This window comes from Electrophorus electricus, chromosome 19, assembly GCF_041902795.1.
Source record: "Electrophorus electricus isolate QZ-2024a chromosome 19, ASM4190279v1, whole genome shotgun sequence".
Lineage (NCBI taxonomy): Eukaryota > Metazoa > Chordata > Actinopteri > Gymnotiformes > Gymnotidae > Electrophorus > Electrophorus electricus.
The window spans coordinates 3,759,699-3,786,275 of record NC_137515.1 but is presented as its reverse complement, the minus strand read 5'-3'; the positions used below and the strand labels follow the sequence as shown (position 1 = coordinate 3,786,275).

The following is a 26,577-nucleotide window of genomic DNA, read 5'->3' as shown; positions in this document are numbered from 1 at the left end:
GTAGAGCGCACTGTAATTGCCACATATAATTGCCATTCTCCTCCCTAGACCACGTGGTGGGACCACCACATGTCTCTGTGTTTTTTGGTTTGTTTGACGTGTCACCATGTGCATGTATTTGTCCTTTCCCACATGGTGCCACGCCTCCCTTGTTAGCTTGTTCCTTGTTTGCACCTGTTCCTTGTTCCCTGCATAACCAGCGTGTCCGTTTAAATCCCCATGTTGGCTGATTATTGTCTCAGCAATGTCCAATGTGTTTGCCCTGAGCATTTGTATACTGTTTACCATTTGTTTCGTTCTGTTTGTTTGACTTTTTTTTAAATAAATGCTAGTTGCTTGGGTACTTGTGCCTACATCCTGCCCTTTTTTTCCAGTCACTTACCCTGCCAAACATACCCAATTACAGTAAGTACAGCACTGGAGCTCCTCAGGGTTGTGTCCTAAACCCCCTGCTCTACTCACTGTACACCTACGACTGCACAGCCACTTCCAGCTCCAACATCATTGTCAAGTTTGCTGACGACACCGTTGTCATGGGTCTGATCTCGGACAACGATGAGAGGGCCTACCTGGAGGAGATTAAACACCTGGAAAACTGGTGCCAGGAAAATAATCTCCTCCTAAACGTCAGTAAGACAAAGGAGCTGATCGTGGATTGCAGCAAGAAGCAGGAGCGGCACTACCAACCTGTGAGGATCAGTGGAACCACGGTGGAGAGAGTAGATAGTTTCAGGTACCTTGGAGTTCACATCTCGCCGGACCTGTCCTGGTCCCGCCATACCAACTCCCTGGCAAAGAAGGCTCGTCAGCATCTTTACCACCTCAGACGCCTAAGAGACTTCAGACTGCCCTCCAAAGTACTGCGGAACTTCTACACCTGCACTATCGAGAGCATCCTCACGGGGAACATCACAGTCTGGTTTGGGAATAGCACCAAGCAGGACAGACAAGCACTCCAAAGGGTAGTGCATTCAGCAGAGTGCATCACTCACACGGAACTTCCTGACCTGCAGACTATCTACTACAAGCGGTGCCAGACCAAGGCCAGGAAAATTGTGAAGGACCCCACCCATCCCAACAATAGACTCTTCTCTCTGTTGAGGTCAGGGAGGCGCTTCCGCTCCCTGAAGACCAAGACAGAGAGGCTGAAGAGGAGCTTCTTCCCACAGGCCATTCGGGCCCTGAATCAGGGAAACTGATAAACTGTGGGGACCACCACCACCATGTAACATAACTGTATATCTGTACATCTGTATATATAGATTTATACTCAATTACCTTGTTACACAACAACTGTAGATATGTTATTATATAAAATGGATCTGTACATTCTGTAGATTGTGTACATATATACCCAACCATATACATTGTGCATTGTGTATATAATCATAATATACATATATTGTACATACATTGTTAATATATTTTGTACATACATAGAATATATATATTTATCTTGCATATATATTTTTTTCTCTATGCACCCCTGTTTCTCTTCCTCAGTTTGGACAGAGCACTCTCCACCATTTCACTGCGTGTTATACTGTGTATGACTGTGTATGTGACGAATAAACCGAACTTGAACTTGAACTTGAACTTAATATATTATTTAGTACAATAAGAAGTAACAATAACTCAAAATACTCAGAAGCACAATAATATCATTATTGTTACAAAGTGAAAATGTTTTAAAGTGTTTTTAAAGTGTTTGAATATGGGTAGCAACAATCAGCACTGAGAAAAGTACATGATGATGTATGGTATAATGATAGATATCATTAGAAAAGTGGCGGTTCATGATAATGGGAGCGGGACTGCATAAGGGGTGTTCTATAGAACTGGAGCATTCCATAGCAAAGTGGGCTGGAGACAGCATGACAGGGCAAACATGTTCAATGAAACAAGCCTCTTCTGGCATGGTTCAGTGAACAACAAGGCTGAACATCTGATCCAGAGTTTCTGGCCTTATGTTCCAGATAATATTGATGCTGCTAAGGGGTCGTGGATAAGGGTCTTTCTTAGTGATTTGGTTGAGCTCACAATAATCACAAGGACGGAGACCTCCATTTTTGTTCTTTACAAAAACGAAACTGTAAGCAACAGGGGAGGTGGATGGCTGAATGGCACCTTGTCAAAGGGCTCCTATATGTAAGATTCCGTGGCTCTCTCTTCCTCCTGTGTGAGTGGATAGATGGGTAGAATGGCCCCCTCTAAAAGTCATATGGGTGATGAGGAGGACGTTGAGTGGCCCTCTCCTTACTGAATACAGCATTGATATACAGTCTTGATATTCACTGGGGATCTCACAGGTCTGGTCATTAGTTAGGCTTTCTATAGTAGTCATTCATTCCTGAATAGTGGGCAGTGGGGGTTTTGACATTCAAGCCAAGGTAAACCCACAAAGAGTAGTGAAAACAGACAGGTATTTATAGGTAATGACTATGGGAAACAGATTAGATCAATGGAATGGTGAGGAGGAAGGTGTAAATGAACCATGATTGGTCGAAAGTTCCTCTGAGCTGTGAACGGGATTCTGGGAGTTGTAGTAATGTTGGTTGTTATCTGACATGAGAGAAACAGACTGCGTGGCACTGGTTTTGTGCTGATTTGTTTGCAAGATTAACAATCAGAGGATGATGGGTACTGGTGCATGAAGATTCTTATTTAATACAGAAACAAAGTAGCAACAAAACAGAAACAAGATAAGAAAATGAAATTGAGTTGGAACATAGACTAGGAACATAATCTAGGAACAAGAGCAAAACAAACACAAGAATGGCGAGGGGCATAAAGACAGAGCATGTGTAAGGCTTTGTGGCTTACAATGGGAACGAAACACTATAAGCAGTCTCCATGGTGAGATGGTCAAAGTTCGATATTATAATGTTATGTTTTAAGGTTACTCTAAAAAAGGCCATAACAATTCTTTAAAGTTTTACACCATAAATAATATAAACACCATAAATAAGCAAAAAGCAATTAGCAGAATAAAAGTGCAAAGCAAGTCTAGTCCAGTTTCAATGTGAATGTCACGGTACGACCCCTCCTACCAAACATCTCCGTGTGTGTGTGTGTGTGTGTGTGTGTGTGTGTGTGTGTGTGTTCGTTCGTCCATATGGCCATGCCCTCCCTGTGTTTCACACCTGCTCCTCGTTGTGTGTTGTTAGTGTGTGAGTATATAAGTCTTTTGTGTTTAACAATAAACGTTGCTGTATGCCAAGCCTCCCCGCGTCACAGTGAAGGCTCACAGTTGTAATTGTATTATTAATTACTCTAATGGGAATCAGAAATTGTGGTGATAGTCGGAGAGGGTAGGTTAGAAAACAGTAGGAAACAGTAAAAATCAAAGTTTGAGGGTTTTTTGCTGCTGAATAAAAGTCTTAAATTCATGATCAAGTAAACTACAGATAAAAGAAAATATGTTCTCAAAGAGCATTTATATTCACTGGCTTGAAACATTAGAACTTTCTTCACTCTACCATGCTTATTTATTTTAGTGAAGCCAAGAATAGCGATTGTAACCTCTCTGGCACAAAAACTCTGGTTTCTCTCTGGCATAAAGTCATTAACTCCATCTTATCTTATCTTCCATTTAGAACATGTGAGATGACCCAATTGAGATGACTGATGGAAGTATTGTGGGATAAAATGGCCATGTGTATCATTAAATACTCAGATATCTAATGAGGATCCATATCCAAATGATCCAAGCATTATTCAAATACTGTGTGTGGTTAAAAAATACTACAGTGATCTATGTATGATGTTCTGCAAAATAATAGTGAGTGAGTTAGTTATTTGTTTACAGATGCTATTTGGAAATGTGTGTGGACATATCTGCAGGCTTTTCACAAAGGCTATAATGTGAAAAGTACATTTTTTACATCTCAAATACATACAATGAAGCAAAATCATTCATACTCAATGATTTTTAAAAGTCGTCAGTTTAGATTTTTAATTTTGCTTACAGGCTGTTCGAACAGCACAGTGTTAAGTATTTGGAAAATATTTCTGAATTAGGATGTCTGGAGCATCCCATTTGTTACCCTCAGGCACCTGCAGAGGAATTCTGGTCAGCACAGAAGACACATAGTCAGTAGGCAGTCAGAAGTGCTCCGGTTTATTATAGGGTGATGTGAGTAATTTATAGGCAGTGCGTGACGTGTACACGGGTCTATGTAACAAAAGCAAGCAGCAGCTGTGAAAACAACATATTATTGGCGGGTAGGCAACATTAGCATATTCTCGGATTCTAGTCAGTACCGTTCTAATTTCCAGCAACTGTACCATAAAAGGGAACGTTGCCTATCAACAAAACAGAATGTTCAGAAACCGAACAGTATATATATATTTATAGTACATAAAAGAAGTCTTGTGCAGACGTGTTTCTGCTGTGAGAGAGCTATTATAACAGCATTAAACATGTTATTCATGCACAGAGCTCTCTGTCAATGGCCACAGACTGAAGACTCATCTCTTTACGCAACATATAATCCTGCACTTACTGAAATGTCTTGGCTTGAAATGTGCTTATTATTGTCTGGTAGTGCATTTACATTCATTGGTTTTTCTTTCCTTCCAGGTATCAGCAGTGACTTCTGTATCAGCCCGCAACTTTGGTATTTGGACTCTAACAATAAGGTCCGTGTTTCACTGGCATGTTGGATTTTGTACTCATTTCTTAATTTCTACATTTCCATTTATATTTCTGGCATTTTGCAGATGCCGTTTTCCAGAGCGAGGTATAAAAGTGATGCCATCTACTAAGAGAGTGTATCCCAGCCGGTACAAAGAGGTGTACAGTTCTTCACAATGACTGCTCTGTTGTAAATGTCTTTTATAATAGAATATATTTAACATTTTAAAGCAATATATTTCATATATTACATTTTATTATCTTTTCTATTTATTTTTTTGCATGATTTAAATCTGATGACGTGCACCAAACTATTAAAATGGCTTTAATTCACTTAGCAATGTACAGATATTCAAAAAGTATAGACTGAAAATGAGGGAATGAGTAGAAAAATTAATCAAAGCTGAAAAGGAACATAACAGTGACACATTTCCTTCACCATCACTGCGTGGGTGTGGCCATATTTATGAACCGTGATGTTTCCCGATTGATAGACAAAGACAGTGACTCAGTCCGTTGCTCAACATGTCTGTGTGGAGTGTATTTAAGCCTCCATCTCTGAATACAGTCCAAGCAGGAGGAAGAAACATGAAGACTCACTATAAGTTCTGCATCCTCATTGGCCTGGTGATGACCGTAAATTCATGTCTGATATCATGAGAAATTGAGGAAGATGATGCTTTTGCAGAGGTAACATACATTTTTTAGAGTCAGAAATGATACTCACTATAAACATGTTTCCAAAGAAAGGCTTAGTGAGATGAGTCTCAAAATAGCTGAGATGCAAATTTTTTTTGGTCTTGCCGTGACAGGAACTCTGAATATTTGGAGACACTATATATGATGAAGAAGCCTCGCCGTGGAGTTCCAGTTGTTGACAGCCCTAATTTTGTTGATGGTCCCAAACAGGGACATGTCTAGACTGCACTGAGACCAGGGGCTCAGCCTGAGAACAGATGTTGCTCTATCAAATATTTATGAAGTGTTGTGAAATCAAAACAAGAATGATATAAAATCTTACTGTGAGGGGCTTTGCTCCATTTCTCCTACATTACACAAGTAGGATAGCTAAATATATTTACTTACTTTAATGCACCAGAACTTAAGCAGTACACCTTAATAGCGAGCTAAATATCCATGAAATCAGCAGAAGCGCTGCAAGCCATTTTTGCAGCAGTCAGAATGTATGTGAAGCTACCTTCTGTTATGCTATTTTCTTTTTAGTTTTGGTTCTTCGTTTCGGGCCAAACTTTCTTCACTAATAAACCTACTTCCACTGGCGCACCTTGTAATTTTAATAATCTGTCTGACTGGAAGTGTTAAAGGGATTGAATATTAAGATCTATGGCATATAGGAAGGGCATCCAGGGATCGGGGAGGTAGGTGAGTGAAAGTGAAAATGAGTGAGCGAAAATACATGCGAGAGAGAGTGAAAGTGCCCCCTTGTGAGTGAGGGACAGAAAATCGAGAGAGACTGAGTTTGAGATGGGCAGTGCAGTTTTTCATCATTGCCAGTCTTCTGATAATATGTGTGGTTGATATCTGCAGGCATTAACTTAGTATATACACCCATGTACAGTTTTGATTAACTTTTACTTTCCTGAGTATTTCCAATGAAAATGTATTAATTAATTTTCCAAAAACAAAAAACTTTTCTTTTTAACCTGTTATATTCATAAATATTACACCCAGTTAATTCTTCATTCTGTTTAGTATTTTGCTTTAGACCAAAATGGTTCAAAAAGAAAATTCTGTTCCTATGCTGATTGACGTGGGACATGGTAGCTGTGTATTATGTTTTTCTCAGATTAATTGTACTGATCTAGGGTCAGATTCCACTCTTATTTACAATGACTTTAATGACAGGAACAGGTCAGCACTACTACTCTGAAAAGCTGACTCTTAAACAAAACATTGCCATTTGTTGACTTGTCATGTTAAGTTAGTTTGTTTAAACATTTAGGGGACTTATGCATTTGGTGAGCAGCAGGTGGGATGTGCTTGAAGCTTGCCTTATAAATATACTGGAGCTGGAAACCATTGGGCTCTCATTCTCACCCAGATGAAAGGTCACCATGTCCGTAGGGCATGGTAGTCTATATATACGGACAGCACAGCCATGGTAGTCTATATTATTCACCAAGGTGGTGTTCACTCAGTAGCCACACGCCAAGTGCGAATTTGGATTCATCTGTGGTCACACGCGCATTTGGTGTGGTGCATGTCCCGGGCTGGTTTAACTTAGGGGCAGATCTAATGTTGAGGATAAGTCCATAGTCATCAGAGTTCTTAGTTCACCCACAAGTCATGAAAAAGTATGCACATCAATCTGTTCACCTGACGGCTCACATGATTGCACTGTCTTTTATGAAATTCCAATGTTCCATCCCACCCCTGGCTTCCTTCACTCAGATTCTACTAATTAAGTAGTTTCTGAACAGAAAAGGGTAGACAGCTCCTAAAACAACATTGTTTACATATACAGAATATGTATGAATAAACCTCTTAAAATGACATTGTTATTGGCTCTTATTTATGCAAAAAGTCTGATCTGACTGTTAATGAATTATGCATAAAATTTTCAGATGCCACACAATGAATCACTTCATCTCCTAATCTATCATACTTACACAAGATTATTACATCTTTCGTGGGTGGTTTTAAAAATGAAGAAAAAGAGTTCATATGGTTTTGGCCTTCATTAATCCCTGGTTCAATTCTTCACTAGAATAACATTGTCAGGCAATGCAGAGATTATCACAGGTCTGTGGGAGATGGGCTTCCATTCCATGGTCATAGATCAATCCCTGCCTAACTGGGGCCAAGATGGTACATCAGGTGGTGGAAAGACTTACTAGATAATCTTGTAGTCTATTCTGTAATTGTATTAATTTTAATTGTAAAGTACTAGGCCTAAATGTAACTGATTTTGTTTTAAATATTTAGCCTATAGGGCTTTAGGCCTTTGTTTATTGATTTCTCAAATCTGTAGTCTTTTGCATGGTCTACTTTGATCTGTTCCTAATTAATCTATTACTGCTTGACATGACTTTTCACATTATAAATCAGTCAGCAAAACTTCAGTTTCTTGTTTGGTTGGTTGGTCTTTTTACCTTTAAAGAGGTACACCAAATTGTTGGATGGGTCCTCATAATCTGCATCTATGTTATCTGGGGCCTCAGGTCAGAAGCTCTTGGTCAGATGTTGCTCAGTCTCAGGAGCCAGTAAGTTATGATGCCTGAATAAGATGAACAGCACAACTCAGTCAAACTTACAGAATTAGTGAAATCACAGAATTACCTTGTAGTGATTTATTTAAGGTCTTTTTCCTGTAGCTGTATGTTCAATACATCAGATCCCCAGGATCTCTGGAATGTTCAAGACTGAATGCATGCCTAATTTCATGGCATTGCCCAAGAGTAAGTTGTAGCCTGCATCATAACAATATAAGGTGACATTCCAGGCTGTTTATCATGTGTGTTATTACACAGCATGACTTTCAAGCTCAATCAAATGTCACCATGAGGGGGTGTGAAATTAAAGGTCTCGTCATCATCAAAATGGACATCTCCACCAATGTCAGGGCTGGGGAAAAAGGCATGAGCCAGGAATCCATTAAGTCCATCAAATAATTTCCATCATAAAAGTTATTGTATCTTCGATATATTTTGTAATCTGCCTTTTCCCATTCTATAATTTACCAATGTGCAAAATGTTTAATGTTCTGTTGATTTTCAGGAGTGTTGTTGTAAGGCATTTATCTAACAAACAGGGAACTCTGAATAAGGACTCCACATCTCAATTCCCATGAACTACCTCACCAAGTCAGTAGATCATCCTCCCCTGAATATTCATCTGACTCACCTGTGACTCGTTGGTTCACTTATAAATACTCACCTGTTTTTTCTAGTCTTTGTGAAGTATTGCCACTATTCCTCTAGTACTTACTGAGCTTCTCCTGAATTACTGTTCTCAGTTTATCATCTTTGGCTCTGACTTATAGTTTCTGATTTTGGATTTCCATTCTGGCTTTGTTCACCTGTGTTTTCTTATTGTCCTACTGGTTTTTGGTATCCTGGGAAGTGATTTTTGCCACAGCTCTGTCTACCTTTTGGCTTACTGTTTGACTGTCTGCCAACAAGTGCTCCCTAAGCATCTTTCTGTCCTCACTGCATTACAGTAGCTCTCAAGCCTGTGGGTAGGGGAAGCCACAGCCACAAAGCTTAACTTAGTGAACATGTTTGACTTAGTTAGTAAGCAGTTAGTAAGGACTAGGGAAAAACCTGCTTTCATTCCTGTAAGTCAGCTGGTTCGTAGGCCATTTGTACTGCCCAAGAGACAAAACGTATAACATGTAGAACTGCACAGTCGGGCTTCTTCCTCACTTCCAACGTCTCAGCATCCATGACTCCTGTCACATTTAGCCCAATAAATTCCTGCATCTCGCTCAACTTCTGACTCATCTCACTGACCCTGCACCCACAGGACAGAGTGTTCTTTCAGGTTGAACATCTTCAAATATGCTATGTCCTAATCTATTTGGGTAGTCATTTAAAACATCAAGGAAACAGGGAGCGTACGGTAAAATTATCTATAGATTTTTTATAAAAATATCACAAATTTTATATGTATTTTATGTAAAAATGATCAAATATATAATTGTATTTTTGTTTCATGTAATAGTTACAAATCTCACATGGGATTTTGAAAGACTTATAAAAAGGCAGTCTCCCAATTTCCCCAATTTGCATTGTTTTCTTTTTACTGATTAACTTCATAGTTCAAAGTTCAGTGTTGAATTCAACGGCCAGCGTCTCAAAAGCAATATGATATAAAAACACAGTCCCGCTAAACCAATCCAATATAAAAGATTGGACATGTAATATTGTAAATTAATCCCCTCTTGAGGAATTTTAAATTAACATTCTAGTAATATAAATTATAATATATACAGTATTAAAGTTTAGAGATCAAATAATACTTGTCTCTATGCCATTTGAATAATGAGAAACATGGATTTTAGACATAATGTAATGATGTCTAATAATTATATAATTACAATATAATATAATTACAATATTTCATTAAAATAAGAATCATTTAAAACGTAAAAGATTCTTCACTGGAAATATAAGTTTAAACTTTTTTTCTACATTTTTAAACATAAAATGTTACTAGTAAAATATCATTAGCATATCCTACTAAAAATCTTAAATCAACCTCATCATCTGTTGTTTTCTAAAGAAACAGACATCATATAGTCTAACAGACTTCTATACCTTTGTATTCGTGAATCATGTCATGAATAAGTAAGCCTGTCTACTTCTATTGGTTTGAAATGAAGGCTATTCCACAGAGTGTGTTTATAAAAGCGGAGATCATTTGAAATAGCCCTGCTTATATTAATTTTAAAAAAAGTCTTTTAATCTGTTAATCATCCGACTAATGGGGCAATAGGAATAAAATATGTCCATATATACACATCCGTAAAGCTCGCAAAAACGAACTTGTCTGACAAGTATATGAGCAAATGAACGACATTAGGTTTACACAATCTATAGAGCAAGACAGGTCACGATGTTCCAGGACAAGACGCCAACCTATCGCCAACCGTTCTTTATTCGTGAAGTACGCTTTTCCGAGTCTGCCATAATTTTAAAAATAATTAAAAACACAAACTCCCCAGTTCAAAACTCGTCAGAAAATTGCCGAAAGACTATAGCGTTATTTATAACATGTCTGGGCATTTTAAAATTGTTGTTGGAAACTAATAGTACTTAAACATGGCACTATATTTTTGAATAGGCAATGTAGCCTATATTCGACAGAACAGGAGTGTAATCCCCAACGCTGTAATCAAATGCAAATCAGAAGCAAAAAGCGAAACGATGAGCACACTAGGGACATGTTCCCACCACTTTCTGGAATGGCTAATATTTCAGAAATCGGTCATTATACCACCTTTTGAATGTGTACTCTAAATATTAGTGTTTTCTCAACAATCTTCGTGTTTTTGTCAATGCAACGAAACATATTATTCTGCTTAAGGACAGTCGTGTTTTTATTTTTCCACACTAGTTTTCATCGAGTTAATAAATGCGGCATATTTTACATTTCGTGAATTGAAACAAATTATTTTTTATAAAAAATAAACAGAAAACCGGTATACACATATCTTTAATAATAATTATCATATTTCATTAAAATAAGGCTATAAAACCTTTCGTGAACCGTTTCTTCACAGTCCCGGCACTTATTTCTTTCCAGTGATCGTGCTTGATTTCTTCTTGTACACAGATATATAATAATGTGCCTTCTGAATTTGTAGCATTGATATCATCCGGAAAACGAATGGATCTGTCCTGAACTAAAATGACTTTGTAGCTGGTAGTCTGATCGCTCTGCGAACTACACGCCTTCCACAAAAGGGCGAAGGTCGATCATACGTAAACTACTCAAAGATAGCTTACATTTCTGTCTATTTGTATCATCTGTATCCAGTGTTTGTTTCTGTAGTTGGTGATATTGTGTATGTATCCCTTTACTTTGGCGTACCATTAACGAAAATGGAATTGAATATTTCAACATTTATATTTAAAATTAGGAATATCTATGAATTTTAACGTGCTTTTTAATAGAACTTTATCCTTAATAGCAAATCGTGTAAGAATTCTTGCTCCAATTAAAGAAGACGTATGGAGTCAAAATATGCTTAAGTGAAAGTGATAAAGTACATACATTTACTGAGTCAATAATACTCAGTTATTTCAAATTGATATGTAAATATTTTGTCAAATGAATGTTGTATTTTTTGGTGTAATGCGGTGTCTAATCGGTACTTACGGTCCTTACACAATAATAAATTAGCAAAGTTGTTCGTTTCATTTTACACTGGTATGTATTTGTTTCAGTAAAATCAGATTAATTTGTACTGAAACTGTACTGCCCGCATAAAAAAAGGAATAAATCATGATCTTTGAAGTTTATCATTTGTATTTTGAAGGTCTAAATTAAAATGTACACAGAAAGCGATTTTGGTGGGTGGAGGTGTAGTTAAATATTCAGTATTAATAGGTCGAGTACACTGCCAGTTGTCACGGGCAGAGAATGTACGAAAAAAGTAATTTTCAACCTGAGGATTTAATGAATTAAAGAAAAACTCAACGCGCTCAAACGGAATACGAATCAAACCCAAATCCTTAACATCAATAACCGACACAACGGTTGTAACAGAAAGGGATGGTATAAGGGAAAAACAGACATAACGACTCACAGGTAGCTCGGCAAATAAAAGGAGAGGACACGACACCTGTTAGCGACACCTGTTCGTGGGCGTGGCACAGAAATCAAAATACAGAGCACGTGGCGCGAAAAAGAAACAAATACCTTGGACAACAATCTTCCAAAATAATATTTAATTACAGTAAGCTATTCAAATACATTGCGCAAGTATTGTCCGCCTTTGCAAAATACATTATATAATACAAATGGAATATGCAACATATACAGCATTTTATCGGATAGCACTGCGGCAGAACATGGTTCCTCGAAGAGTTTCACGGTTTGTACTGTAGAGTTGATCAAACTGTGCTAAGATTCAACGTCAGCCTGGCACGGAGGGTTGTCCAAACGCATGAATTGCTCTAGTAACTGAGCGAGACTTATTTTAGCTTCTTTCATGGAACTGAAACTTAGACAAATGACCCAGGCTCGTCTCAATAAGCCTCTCTTATTGAGATTGCTTGCTTCGTGGAACACCCATCAGAAGAAACACAAACGAAAATAAAAACACATGGTGCTACCTCCATGGGAACCACGACGTCAGAGGAGGAAACAAGGCTTCGTTTTTATAATTTGTTTTTCTTAACCAAACATATTTGGAGAATACCAACACCTGGGACTTCCAAAAGCTAAACACCTTTAAATTCAAAGTTCCCACTGGTTCTGGAATTTCTGGAAAATCATACAAATTTTAAAAGTTTATTCCAGACATGGACATTCTTTTAACATGGTGGCATCTTTAAATTTTAGTTGCCTTTTTTCAAAATGTTATATTTTCACACATTGTGTAAGAGGTTGTCATGATTACTTGATTTTTCTGCTACCCACTTAAAAAGGTGGTCTACTTTTCCGTTCATTGTCATGGAAATTTAACTTTTTAGTCAGTGAAACTCAGGGAAACATCAGGGAAATTGACATTTGACTTGGGAATCCTGTACAATACAAAAAAGATTCGGATTCAGTGACTCTTATAACACATGTACCTCTTTGACATTGTTTCTGCAGTGTTTCTGTGCTTTGGCTTATTTAGTGCCTTTAGTTTCTATTAATATTGTAACACATGTGAACATGTGTGTCCAATAGAGCAATCTCACAGCAGTCTTAGATTGTTTATGAACCATTTATTGTAAAAGCAACTAAAAATTGTAAGTGACTTCAAAACAGACTTAGAAAAAGAATACATTATAATGCTGAGTACTGATTTTAAATAATTAAAAAGATCATTTTGATGTTTTGCCACTTCCTGCGTGGCAATTACATTTGAGTCATTAACACAGCAAAAAATCTCTGTTTTGCATCACCCGCATCATTCTCTCACCATCAGAGGTGAATTCAAATATGCGCGGTCCACTGAAGAGATAGATGAAACCTGAAAACAGAAAACAGGAAAAAAAAAAAAAAGTGTCAGAATTATAAAAAAGACTGGGTTATTTTTCTCCAGTGTCACATCTCAGATTATTTCCAATTGTATTCATTAAATACTGACCTTGATAGTATAAAGCTGCAGTAATTTTTCCTGTCATTCCTGGGAATGCCTCTTCTACCCGTTTAGGGTAACCATTGTCCATCTTCTTATCTCTGTGGTCGTAACTATAATTTTTTGGTAGAATTTTTTTTTGTTAGTAACATGATTTGAAAAGAAATACCATCTGAATATTTCATCTATATTTGTGTTTCATCTTGCAATATTTCATAACTCACCTGTAGTAAAGTTTGCCAACGAAGAACAATGTCTTGCCATTATCAGGGTTATGAAGGGCAGCAGTGAGCTTCTTCTCCTTAGGGGGCAGGCTAAAACTTCTGAGGCTCTTGGGATAGCCCTTTGCAATGTCATAGCCATTGATAGCCCATACCTTCTGACCTGAGGATTGTGATGACAAACCCATATGAATCTTTAATGCCACTAGCAGATACTGTGTATATATAATACATGTCAGTCAATTTAAAGTTTGGTTTCTTGCTTGGTTGGTTTGGTGTTTTTACCTTTAAAGAGGTACACCAAATCATCTGATGAGTCCTCGTAAGCTGCATCTATGTTATCTGGGGCCTCAGGCCAGAAGCTCTTAATCAGATGTTGCTCAGTCTCAGAAGCCATTGGGTTTCGACGCCAGAAAATGCTAAACAACACAATTCAATAACAGATTAGGGACCTTAAAGTGATTTATTTAACATTTTTTTATTTAACACTTATTTTTTTGAGTTTACTTTTTCTTGAAGAACATCATCTCTCCTCGCAGTAATGTAACCGCATCAAGGACCAAATTGGGGTCACAGGCATCAGGGGTGACCGGATGTGTAACGGGGTCGACATCATCAGGATTTGGTCCTGTTAAATTAATTTTGCCCTCATTAATTACATACTGGACAAAAAAAGTTTTTACATTTTTTTAATTAACAGTGCAGGTAATATAATGATTGGCCTCTGATCCATGAAGCTTACCATAGAGAGCTTGAATACCATTGACATCATCTTGGGGCAGAGTGAAGGTATTAATATTCCTGTAGCTGTATGTTGGATGCATCAGGGCACCAGGATCTTTGGAATGTTCAAGGCCCATTGAGTGTCCAAATTCATGGGCAGCAACCAGGAACAAGTTGTAGCCTGCATGATACCAATACAAGGAGACATTCCATGCTGTTTATCATGTGTCATCACATGACATGAGTTCAGGCTCATTCAAATGTCGCCATTCTCACCTTGAGTGGATGTGAAAGTAAAGGTCTCATCATCATCAAAATGGGCATCTCCACCAATGCCAGGACTGGGGAAAAAGGCATGAGCCAGGAATCCATTAGGTCCATCAAATGGGTAACCATCACCATGATCTGGGAAAAATAAACCATTTAAACATTATTAAAGCTCATAAAAGTTATTGTGTCTTAGAAATGTTTTGTACTCTGTCTTTTTCATTCTCTAATCTAATCCTGTCAGGAAACAGTGCCAATGTCACTTTGCTACAGTTAACAGAGACTAACACTAAAGTAAGGATGGCTAGATGAAGACTCACCTCCTACACCGAAGGAGATCATGATGTCGGCTGTGCCGCTGTGGATGCGGGTGAACCTCAGAGGAGTGACACGAGCCCAGACTTGCAATGCTCTGTGGATGGAGTCGTCCACTTCAGCCGCAGTCATGTCAGGAGTGTAGTTCTCAATCCTGTGATGTAGATAGGGGGAGTCATGGCACAAATCTTAACTTATTGAACATGTTTTACTCAGTAAGCAGTTAATAAGGGCAAAGGATAAAGCCTGTTTATGTACCTGTAAGTTAGTTGGTTTTTAGACCATTTGTGCTGCCCAGGAGACACAGCATACGCTGACACATCTGGAACTCCACAGCGAGGCTTCTTCATCACTTCCAGGGTCTCACTGTCCAAAACTCCTGTCACGTTTAGCCTGAAAAACTCCTGCATCTCAGTCAGCTTCTGACTCATCTCGCTGGCCCTGCGCCCATAGCTCTGCTTGTTGTCCTCTTTCAGTTCGTACAGCGTCTTCAGGTATGCCTGGTGAAATGGGCACCATTTACAGTTAGAAACCTGAACTGAATACAAGCCGCTACAATTTTAAGATGCACAAAGAAATGCTGTCCCGCCTACCTTAGCCAGAATCTCATCCTGCTTTCCACTAGGTGGTGGTATTGGACCCGGCTGAACCTGGAACACCAGGCCAATTAGAACGCAAAGCTGGTAGTAATGTTTCATGTTTCTTCTCTTACAAGATACTAATGCTGTGTGGGGTTTGCTGCTTGCTTTTATACAAGATAGGATGAATGATTGAGTAACACCTTGAGTCATGAAGCAATGAAAGATGAGGAAGGAAATTTCGGATGACGGATTACCATGAATTTCCCTGAAAATAACCTGCAATACACAGATTTAAATATTGGCACAAGTTATTTTAAATCTTCTTCTTCTTCTTCTTCTTCTTCTTCTTCTTCTTCTTCTTCTACACAATACACAATACTATACACAATAACAGAAGACTGGACTAACATTTACATGGCACATTACATTTAAATAGTAGACCACTCATAACATAGTGAAAACATATGAGTAAATGAGGATAGCCAGGAGGCATCCTGAACAGACTTTTGTATTGACGTCCATAGTTTAGGAAAAAACAATTCTTGATGATCAGTCCTTTAACAAGATTGGCTTTAATGAGCCATACTTTATTTTTAGTAAAGAGTCATTAATATGTCATATTTCAGATAATGGCTCTTACCTTCATTCCTCAGAAGTGTTCTCATGTACACTTTTGCATGACTAATATACTATTCCAGCCTCTCAAAGGTCCATCTAACTGGCAGCATGCCCGCACACACCTTTGTTATTGAAGGGAATCACAACACCTGCCTCTGTCCTTGTCTTCTGGAATTTCAAGGGAGTGTTTTTAGGATTTATCTAGCAGGCATTGTTTTTAAAAGTCAGATCAATCAAGTTAGTCAATAAGTAAAACTAATGGGGGGAAATGGGCCAAAAGTGCATAAATGTTATGCTTTTAACATCAAATTATTGGAACATTCTGAACACCCACACGCGTTTTAGTTTGAATTTGTCATCAAACATCTAAATCTTTTCATGATTTTATCTTTAACACAAGTCTATGTATGTGAATTTCCCTGTTTCCAGCTTTTGCCTCCAATTTTCAGCAATGAGAAATGGTGGCACAGATCACAGAACTGCATTTAGTTAGTTCTTGTTGATTTTCTGACCAATGTTTTGGCCGTTAATATTAATTTGGGGTGTGGCCTATTATTTCATGCAAGAGTGTATATATTACATACTAATATAGAAGGTTGTTTATATATATATATATATATATATATATATATATATATATATATATATATATATATATATATATTGGGGTTTTTTTAATATATGTGCAAAAACCTTTCTAACATATTCCGTGTCCAGCAATAGTCTGCCAATAGCCTGCCATTTCCTTGGAAGTGCTTTTTCATACTACAGATAATGATATGTATACTGCAGGTGGTAGAGAAATTCTGGGTGGTAGAGAAGTTCTGAAAGCATATTTGGATTCACTGTAAACAATTACAAAATAAAAGAGAGTTTAGGACAAACTCTTCATATTATATTTTAATGCATTTGGAAATTTAGTTTAAAAAACGTAATTGTTTATGGTAATTGGTTTTGCTAAAATATAGATATAGAAACTTCATGTGGATGACTTGTGTATAATTTAGACATGATTATATATAATGTATAAATTATATATAAATATGTATAAATAATTATATATATATATATATATATATTGTCACGGAACGCTCGCCTCCCGCGAGGCACGTGGTTTGGCCAGCCACGTGCAGTGGGAGGACCTTCGTTTTTGGCCACGCCTGCGCCTCGTCTGGTGTTTGTGTTTAAACGCACTTCAGGGTGCGCAGTGTCGTTGGTCATTGTTGATGTAATGTGTTAATGTTAAATGTTAGCGTCATCATTCCATGTATTCCCGTTTATCATGTCTGTTTATTATGAACCGTTTCATGTTCCTTGTCTGTAATACGTGTGAGTGCTGTTGTGTTTATATGTTTAAATGAAATGTTCGTCCTTGTCGAGGAAGTCTGTGCGTCCTGCTCCACGTCCTTCGGCACTCGGGCCACATCGCGTTACATATATATATATAATTAATGTATAAATAATTATACATTTTATATATATATATATATGTGTAATTATTTATACATTATATTGCAGATAGACAGTCTTGATTTAATTCATTTAAATTTTATTTGTATATCACATTCTCCAAAAGGTGTTGTTCCCAAAGCAGCTTTACCAAGAGTCTTGTTCCAGGCCCTTAATGAGCAAGCCAAAGTTGCCATTGGTAAGGAAAATCTCCCTAAGCACTAGAAGAAAGAACCCTGCAAAGGAACCAAGACTCAGAAAGAGAACCCATCCTCCATTGCTCAACACCAGTGGGCAACCTATGGGAAAGATTTATGAAAACATTTACATTTATGAAAACATTTTCACTTTAAAGCCATGGGGCACTTAAAAGAGATTGGTCTTATAGTTGTCTAAATTATTTGCTTTTGTATTTTTGTATCGCTGCCAATTCATGTTTAATATACTGGCTCCATAAATTATAAGTTTTAGAAGTCAAATATTCTAAACTTTAGAAGTCAAGTTTTGCTTTTGTCATAATTGATTTTGATGCTTCAGACGTAACGTACTGAGGAAATGTTATTGCATTAATTCTAGCAATATTTCTGACCAATAGTCAGCCATCATGTTTTAATAATACATGCATCAAATTGTCTATTAGGTTTCTGTTCCACCGTATTTATGATTCATTTCACAGAGGGGCCTTTGTGGTTTTTTCTTAAGTGGGAAGGGTTTTTTTCTGAAGTGAAATATCTTAAGCAATGCTATTGATGCCATCATGCCTCAGTAAGCCTGCCCACCTCTGCTAGTTTGAACCGGCTCATGCACAGCAGTAGTTGAGCCATAAACTGTAAATCTTCACTCAACGCAAAGAGATGATTAACAACCTATCAGAATGTGTCCAGAGGCACGACAGTGATGATTAATAATGATAACACAGGCAGAGTTTGACTGTGTATAAAATGAGATGTTGATAGTGAGGAAGCTGTAATCATGTGTTTCTTCAACATTCAGATTGTGCAGTGTCCTCGGTGCCGAAAGTATAAACACCAGACAGAGTGTAGACACATCCTGCCACACACTGCCTGGAGCAGTGCTGCACAATAGGGATGAGGCAATTAGTGTCAAAATGCCCAATTACAAAGGTTTTCAATGACAAAAGTATTAAATTGTAACATTAGGCTGCTATTCAGCTTGATTCCCTGTTAAGACCTAACAGTGCTGGAGTTTTCAAAATAACTTTAAGAGTTGTTTGCTATGGCCATGTTGATCATGGTTCTTTGTCCTCCACAACGGAGCCATGCGTTTGCGGGCATTTTATTTGTGATGTGTTGGAGTTTGGGGTCGAATTCCAGCTGCCGGTTCCCAATGAAGAAATAGACAAGACCTAGACAATAAACTCAATTGAAATGCACAAAGTTCCAGTTGCAGATCAGTTGCTGAATAACAACTTAGTCAGCAGTACTTAGGCAAGTAAAATGATAGTGTTTTAAAGCATGTAATAGTTTATTTCTCTTCTGCGTGAAGTGCTTACCCCCATATGCTACTGCAGTATCCACCGGCGAGGGGACCGCGGGCCACTCATGCATTATCATTTGCGGATAACCATCAATCATTTGCTTCTGTTTTTCATCATACCTAAACACAGACGAGACTGTCATTCCAGACAGTTTGCTGCTCAGTGCAAAGTGAATTGTGTAGATTCCCGTCAAACCTTGCTGAACATGGTTTTTAGTCATGCTAGGAATTGAAACAGCAGATATTTGAGATTGGAGGGGTCATCAGAAATAACATGCCTCCAGCATTCTTCTCCAGTGAAGAACACAGTAAACTGGCTTTCCCGAAAATGAAGGGCTGCATCAATGGACCTAATCTTGAGTGGAAAGTCGAAATCAGAGATGTCCCTCGGGAAGCCATCCTTCATATCCAAACCCTTCACCTCCCAGTACTGAGAGCCTGTTGACACAGCAGATGTGGACTGAGATTTGCTGACAGAAATACTGTATGATTAGATGGCTCTGTGGCAAACATACCTTTAAAAATGACAATGGTGCCATTGTTCTCATATGCAGCATCTATGTATGTGGGCATATCAGACCACAAGCTTCTTATCAGTGTAGTCTTTATTTCTTCAAAGGTGGGATGGGCTCTCCACATAAACCTATGACATGATTTCAGTCTGCATCAATGGACGTCATTTTAGGGCTTTATTAGGGTGATATTAATTATCACTCTTTAAATACTTAACAGATATAAGAAAAAAACACATAACTTCTACAGTCTATATGCCAGGTTACCTATCTTTAAAGAAGATGAGCTCTTCTTGAAATCCTGTTACTGCATCAAATGAAAGCTCAGGATCACATTTATCTGGTGTTTTTGGAGGTGGTTTGCCAGGTTTGATTGGGCTCTTGCCTATTTAAAAAGTGTCTGGTTTGTAGTAATAGTAAACTAAAAAATCTGATTTTAATGAATAACTTGTACCATTTTGCTTATACTACTGCTTACATACCATAGAGTGTTTGGATGTCTTGGACATCCTGGAAGGATAGCTGCAGATCAGTGTGTGGGTCAAACTGATAGGTTGGGAACATAACTGCTCCAGGGTCAGATGAATGAGCGAGACCAAGGGCATGCCCAAACTCATGAACAGCAACAGCAAAAAGATTATAGCCTTGGGCAGAAGTACAAGTGTCACGGTGTGTCATCAGATGACAGTTAAGAAAATATTAATATAAAAGCTGCTACCAAAAAACCTCTTGAATTAGACTTAAAGAGAATGTTGATTTCTAACCTCTTCACAGGTGAAGCCAAGACTTGCTCTATACTAAATAATATACTATTATATACTGTCTTGAATACTATATTGAATATTATACATAAATGTCTATCACGCACTTAAAATCACTTTCAGACTAGGATGCATAATATGAACTTAATCTGCATCTTTAAAAATATAACCTTTGAAATAATTTTGGGAATGACTTTTAGTAGTTGTTATTGTAATATATTTTTGTAACTTTTACAAAAAAATCATCTCTGTGTGCTTCATAATGGCAGGTTTTGAAAGGCCCTACCATATGATATAAGATACGTAAAGAGGCATTTTAGCCGCTCTGTGTCACCTGTGGTGCTGCTTGTCCAGTTCTCCTCAGCATCTAAGTGCACATCCCCACCAAGGCCAGGGCCAGGGAGAAAGGCGTGGCCCAGGGTGCCGCCTGGCCCATCAAATGGAGAGCCATCATCGTGATCTGTATTTAGCATGAAAAAGAAATTCAACCTTTATCTGTTTACATCATCAGATTTATGGGACTTTTATTTTTAATATTAAAACATTGATTAATGTGATATTTGAGGCTAACTGTATAGAACTGTACATCCACACAAACACAGACGTGTGCTTTGTGTACTTGAAAAACAACATAAAGCCAATTATTTTAAGGCATGTTGAAACACAAAATGGCATCACATAGAGCAAATTGTGGAAGATTTTGATCAAGCTATTATTTGACTGTCTTCTGAAAATGTCATATTTTATATAATGGCTTTTATGTTTATTCCTCAGAAGTGTTTACATGTACACTTTTGCATGACTAATATACTGATCCAGCCTCTCAAAGGTCTATCTAACTGGCACACACCTTTGATATTAAAGGAAATCACAATGTCTGCCTCTGTACTTGTCCTCTTGAATTTCAAAGGTGTTGCTCGGGCCCAGATCCTCCATGCTGCTCTGAACACTTTGCGGATTTGAGGGGGCTTCATCTGGCTACTGTAGCTGGAGATCCTGAGCACCACAGATACATGTGGGTCAGAGGGGAAGTTCTTGCCCCTCCTGCTCCCAGTGTGGCAGGCCTCACCTGTAGCTCAGGGTACGTGTCCTCCAGCGCGTGGTCTCCCCAAACTGCTCGGTGTCTGAGAGACCACAGCGGCCCCTGGTCATGGCAGCGAGGGTCTGTTGGTCCAGCTCGCCGCTCGTAGCCAGTCCGAAGAATCTCTGCATCTCCTTTACTTTGGCTGTAAAGCCCTTGGAGCCAAACGCCGCCAGCCACCTCGGACGACCCAGTACTGGCCTAAAGCCATAAAATGTCTCCAGATAGCCCTTAGATCACATGAATCACTGTAATTTTACAAAGCCACCATTTCAACTTCGTTGCTTGGATGAACTTTCACCAGTAAGCGCACATTGTTTTTTCATGGCTTAAAACAAATAGTTTTGGTTTTGTTTAGAATTTCTTCACAAAAAGAAAATCCATACAGAATATGTTTGTGTTCAAAGAAAGAGCGCCGTCTTTTTTCCCTAGCCATTGGAAAAACTCTGGAAACCCTGTTTTACTGGAATCATTCCAGATATTCTGTCACCAGCTTGAGACAGCTGTCTGCTTTACAGCACGTTTTTATTATACTCCTCGTGACAAAAACTGCTTATTATATTTTTTTTTACTGTTAAAATTCCAAAATCTAGCCCTTAGCTACAACTTTAGGACAGGTAAAGTGGAAAAACACAGACATAAATCTACTGGACAGGCTTAATTTGGCTGGTGTGGTTTGCAATTGCTAGCTCTCTTTTACAGTGAACATCATTATGGCTAATTTTCAGTTGTTACTTTTGTGTAATGCAGTGCATTTTGTATATAGTTTAATGGTTCTAAACCAGATTCTAAACAATTGTACTATGCGTCATAAGCCACTGTATACAAACATAGATACATGGGTCCTGGGAAAGCCCAAGTGACAACACAAACCACAAATTGTTTCCTAACAATTTTCACAACACAGCATGATTGGAGCCAAATAAACCAGCACATAGATGTCACCAAGCTCTGCCGTTAAATGCAGTCATTTGTAGTGTAACAGAAACATCTGGTGAAACGGATTTGGTATATGTTGGAATAATTTGCTAATTTTTCAAAGATTTTATGGATAGTTTATTTATACGTTTTGTGAATTTAAAGCATTTTCATTGACTGAATAAATGAACTAACATTACAGCACAATACCAAATACAATAAACAATTCTTAGGGTATGTTTCATACCTATCGATTCTGTTACCGTAGTAAGTCATGAAAGAAATATAATTTAAAGGGAACCTTTGAACAAACTCCAACCTAAAACTTTGTGGTAATATGTTTACGTTTTAGAATACAAACCTCTTTTGTCTTAGTTCCCACCGAGAGTTTGTTACATTAATTCTCTGGAGCTCCATTGCTCATGTTTAATCCAAGATCACATAAAAACTTGAAATTAGATAACCTTAATAAAAAATACTACATTGGTACAATGCTTCAAAAAGACTGTTTGTGAAAGCAATTATATACATTCTAAAAGCCCAGTGGCTGAAATCTTAGATACAGACATCCATGTAATATCTAAGCTGTCATCAAATGCCAGTTTGACCCATCTTTGAAAACAGGCAATATAAATCAATAAATCAATCCATACACCTTAAAATGTAAATTTCAAAGGGGAGAAATAAGCTGGGAATTCAGTTTAGGCAGCCATGTCTAGCTCCACTATTATTTAATTTGAATGCCGCACGCTTTTGGTCGTACATACCTCTGCAAACGCCATATCAGCATCACTGGGTTGTGATGCAGGGTGTACCGGAGAGGCCCAGAGCATGCCAGCTTGTGCCAGGACAAATAGGCTTGACCAGGGCATCCCTGCACCAGCCATGAATATTCCTCCCTCAGACGAGCTCTCAGCTGCCTAGCACTACAAGCACAGAACATGGGCCACCTGGAGTTCTGAGCTAATTATATGTGCCCTCAAGTCAAAACAGACGTCAGTTGTTTTGTTTTTTCTTCTTTTTTACTTGATGCATTTTTTTCCATTCTCGTCAAAGGATCTTAGAGATTTTCTATAAATGTGTGGTTTATCGACATCCAGCTGCAGTCAATCATAAGACAATTTGCATTAAAGAATATGAAGCCAAAACATTGAATTGTTAGGCACTGAGGGGTTTAATGAAGTTCAATGGGAAAAAACAAGAATAAGAATTCCTGACATTCATACTAATGACTTGATTTGGCAGGCTAGCATGTGCAGAATGCTGAAATTAATTAAGACATTAACGATGATCGCATGAGATTAAAGAATTTAAAGTAACCGCCTCGCCTCCAGTACTGCCTGCTAAATCTCAAAGAATGGTATAATTTAAAAACTCTTTACTTAGCTTCGGGTAGACTTCTTTAGGGACAAGCAGGGGAAAAAAAACTATAGTGATAATGCCACTCATTCTAATGCATTGGGCCCCTTGGAATTCTTATATTTCTTCATGCTTTCTGAATATAAAACTGTTTTGTCCCACATATTATAGGAAATTGATGGTGGCGTCCAGTACAAAACCACATTATCCTTACACTCATATCCACAGTGAGATGTAGGATTCTGTAGTTTTGCTTGATCTATTGGTTTAATGAGTAAAGTATGACATGTTATATTTGCTCACTTCCTATTCACGCTCTTTTCTGTACTGACTGAAATAAGGAACTGAAACCACATGAAAGATATTATTCAATACTTTGAAATGTATTTTCCCAACAGTAGACTTCTTGGGAAAATAACTGTTTCTCTGTGGTATATGTAAGCAGCAAGATCTTATTTTTAAAAAACCTTAAATACCTGTGAAATTTGAGAAGATGATTGATTCTTATGTATTACACTAGCATGTAATGATGCATTATATCAGTATGGTGGCCTGGAAAAAACTGTAGGCAACAGAGCTTGTGACTGATTGTGGTGTTAAATGACCTCGTTCATTTTCATTCACTTATACATTTACATTTTCAGCTTTTGGTAGATGCTCTTATCCAGAGGGATTTGCCGTGACAGTGTGCACATGCTCCCTAGAAATTAGACCCATGATCTTGTTTCTGGGGAGCTCTACCTGCTGTACCAAGGTGAGCTACAGGAAGAGAAGAGAGCTTCAGCTATTAATCATTACATTTTTTTAAACAGGTTAGATTGAGGTCTCTTCATATGAACCCCATCCATATGTACAGCTATAAAAATGCCAACCAAACTGAGATTTTTTGGGTTTTTTAAAATGTCTTTATTGCTCAATATGACATGCACAAAACATGCATTAGACAAATGAACGCAGAGTATGAAAGATGCCTCTACATCTCTCAGCTTTTTCTCTGCTTCTGCTTCCCCCATCACAGGTCTGTTCTCTTATGTTTATACTTTGAAATGTATCCAAGTGTCATTGTTTGGATAGACTCCTATTAATCATGTTATGTTAATATAGCTAGCGGGCCTTCAGGAAATATATGTGGGAAGGGACTTTTTCTAAAGTGCTCATCCCGAATACTCACTCTGAGTGGGTGGGTGTCTGGGGGGCTCCAGGCAAGCCCATACCAGACTTCAGCGGAGCTGGCTGGGCAAGCTAATCTAAATGCACAAGGCTTAGTAAAATTCTAACACTGTCCCTGATGCAGCCACAACCTTTATGTCCTTATTCAGTCACTTCATGGATTCCCAGGATAAAAAGGTTTGTAGCTGCACTAGACAGGAAATGCTCACATCCGACACAGTTTCTCTGCCTTGCACAAGGGCAGCTGTGTAATCATGGCTAGCTTCATTTAACTGACTACCAAATGCACATAAGGCTTTTAAATAGTGTCTGTCAGGCCAGTGGTGACATTTAGTCTGGATAAAAGCAAAAGAAAATCTTGTGTGCATATATTCAGCTGGGCCACTTGATCTGACAGCCTCGTTTTGTTAAGTGTCATTACAGCTATGGGAATGCACAGTAAAACAGTAGCGTCATGCTAATATGACACATTTAACGTCTCATGACTCATCATAAACAAACTGTTTCACATGACTCATCATAAAGGAAACAATGGTTATCACAAACAAGGTAGTAGACCTGTTTACTGATTTCCTGGACATTGACAATTGGTTAAAAGCAGCACACACCAGAATAATTTAATGACTATAAAACATGTTATATTTTTATTTTTGAGATAGACCAACAATGCACTGTAGTATACTCCATTTTCATATTGGAATTATGAACAAACAAGAAATGCTGTCTCTCAGTAAGAGGCTCATAATGGCGTTAGCCATCATTCACCACACCTTAAGACATGACAAAATAATGTAAGGTGTGTGAATGTATTTGCAAAAAAATAGTTCTTATCTGGCAGAAGGGAAGTGATTCATTTAGGTCAAAGGTGTAATGGCAATTGCGCCCTCTGCTGTTCTAGGACACAATTGCAGCCAGAAATACTCCAGCTGTGATGTGTGGGTCCTGTAGAAATGTCTGAATATTTCAGATGGGGCTCCATCCATCTCAATTCTAAAATTCACAGGACCTCCATTTATTTATTTCCAACTTTACAGGTGTTCAAAAGTTTCAGTGACCAGCTGATAACCTTCTCTGTTCAATCTTTCAAAGCCTGTGACATGATAGACGCAAAGCAAGCCCATGTGTGCCATATAGAATTACTGCCTGTCCCACAGCATAGGCTAATGTCATCACTAAAGTGAGACATATCTTTCTGTTAGCCTTTTACATTGTTAAAGATGCCAGTGCTGACTCATTAAATCACAACCCACATTTATTAGAATTTGAATGCCTTTATTGTCATTGCACGACATTCTATTATATTTTCTTTTAATAAAACCAGGAAGTAAAATATAAATGGTAAAATTTCACATTAAAAGAACAGACTTAAAGAACAATCCCAAATCACACAAACTTTAATTGCACAAAAATGTTGAGATGACCAAACATACTTGTTCAAAACAGGTTGTGGTTTCATCAGTCTGTAGCAGTGATGGTTGACATGTTCATAAGCAGTTTCTGCCCGATATTTAGTGATTTCTGCTATTTCACAAAGGAAGCCAAATCAATGCCGGAACAAGACACACAAACACGCATGCAGTGGTTTTGGCAGTAGTTTCAGTTCTTTGTTTGTTCTTTTTTGCCTAATAGAGTACTCCACCACCCAAAGACTGAAGATGCAATTAACGTATATAAAAGATCTTTTATATGAGGGACATTAAGGCAGCATGAA

At 38.0% G+C, this 26,577-nt stretch overlaps 2 protein-coding genes across 2 annotated transcripts; both read right to left on the bottom strand.

Moving 5' to 3' along the window:
• Positions 1–13,023: 13,023 nt before the first annotated feature.
• LOC113580721 (collagenase 3-like) lies at positions 13,024–15,647 on the bottom strand. Its single transcript, XM_027015442.3, has 10 exons — positions 15,514–15,647; positions 15,179–15,420; positions 14,926–15,074; positions 14,615–14,743; positions 14,358–14,519; positions 14,123–14,243; positions 13,901–14,034; positions 13,619–13,778; positions 13,404–13,507; positions 13,024–13,286 (listed from the first exon to the last, which is right to left on the bottom strand). Exons 1-10 carry the CDS (start codon positions 15,616–15,618, stop codon positions 13,186–13,188), a joined length of 1,407 nt encoding a protein of 468 aa, XP_026871243.2. The 5' UTR covers positions 15,619–15,647; the 3' UTR covers positions 13,024–13,185.
• Positions 15,648–18,788: 3,141 nt separating this feature from the next.
• Positions 18,789–21,559, bottom strand: LOC113580718 (collagenase 3). Its single transcript, XM_027015438.3, has 9 exons — positions 21,408–21,559; positions 21,189–21,334; positions 20,673–20,798; positions 20,060–20,221; positions 19,845–19,962; positions 19,581–19,708; positions 19,344–19,503; positions 19,082–19,185; positions 18,789–18,934 (listed from the first exon to the last, which is right to left on the bottom strand). The coding sequence occupies exons 1-9, from the start codon at positions 21,548–21,550 to the stop codon at positions 18,789–18,791; spliced, it is 1,233 nt and encodes a 410-aa protein (XP_026871239.3). The 5' UTR covers positions 21,551–21,559.
• Between the last annotated feature and the right edge of the window lie 5,018 nt (positions 21,560–26,577).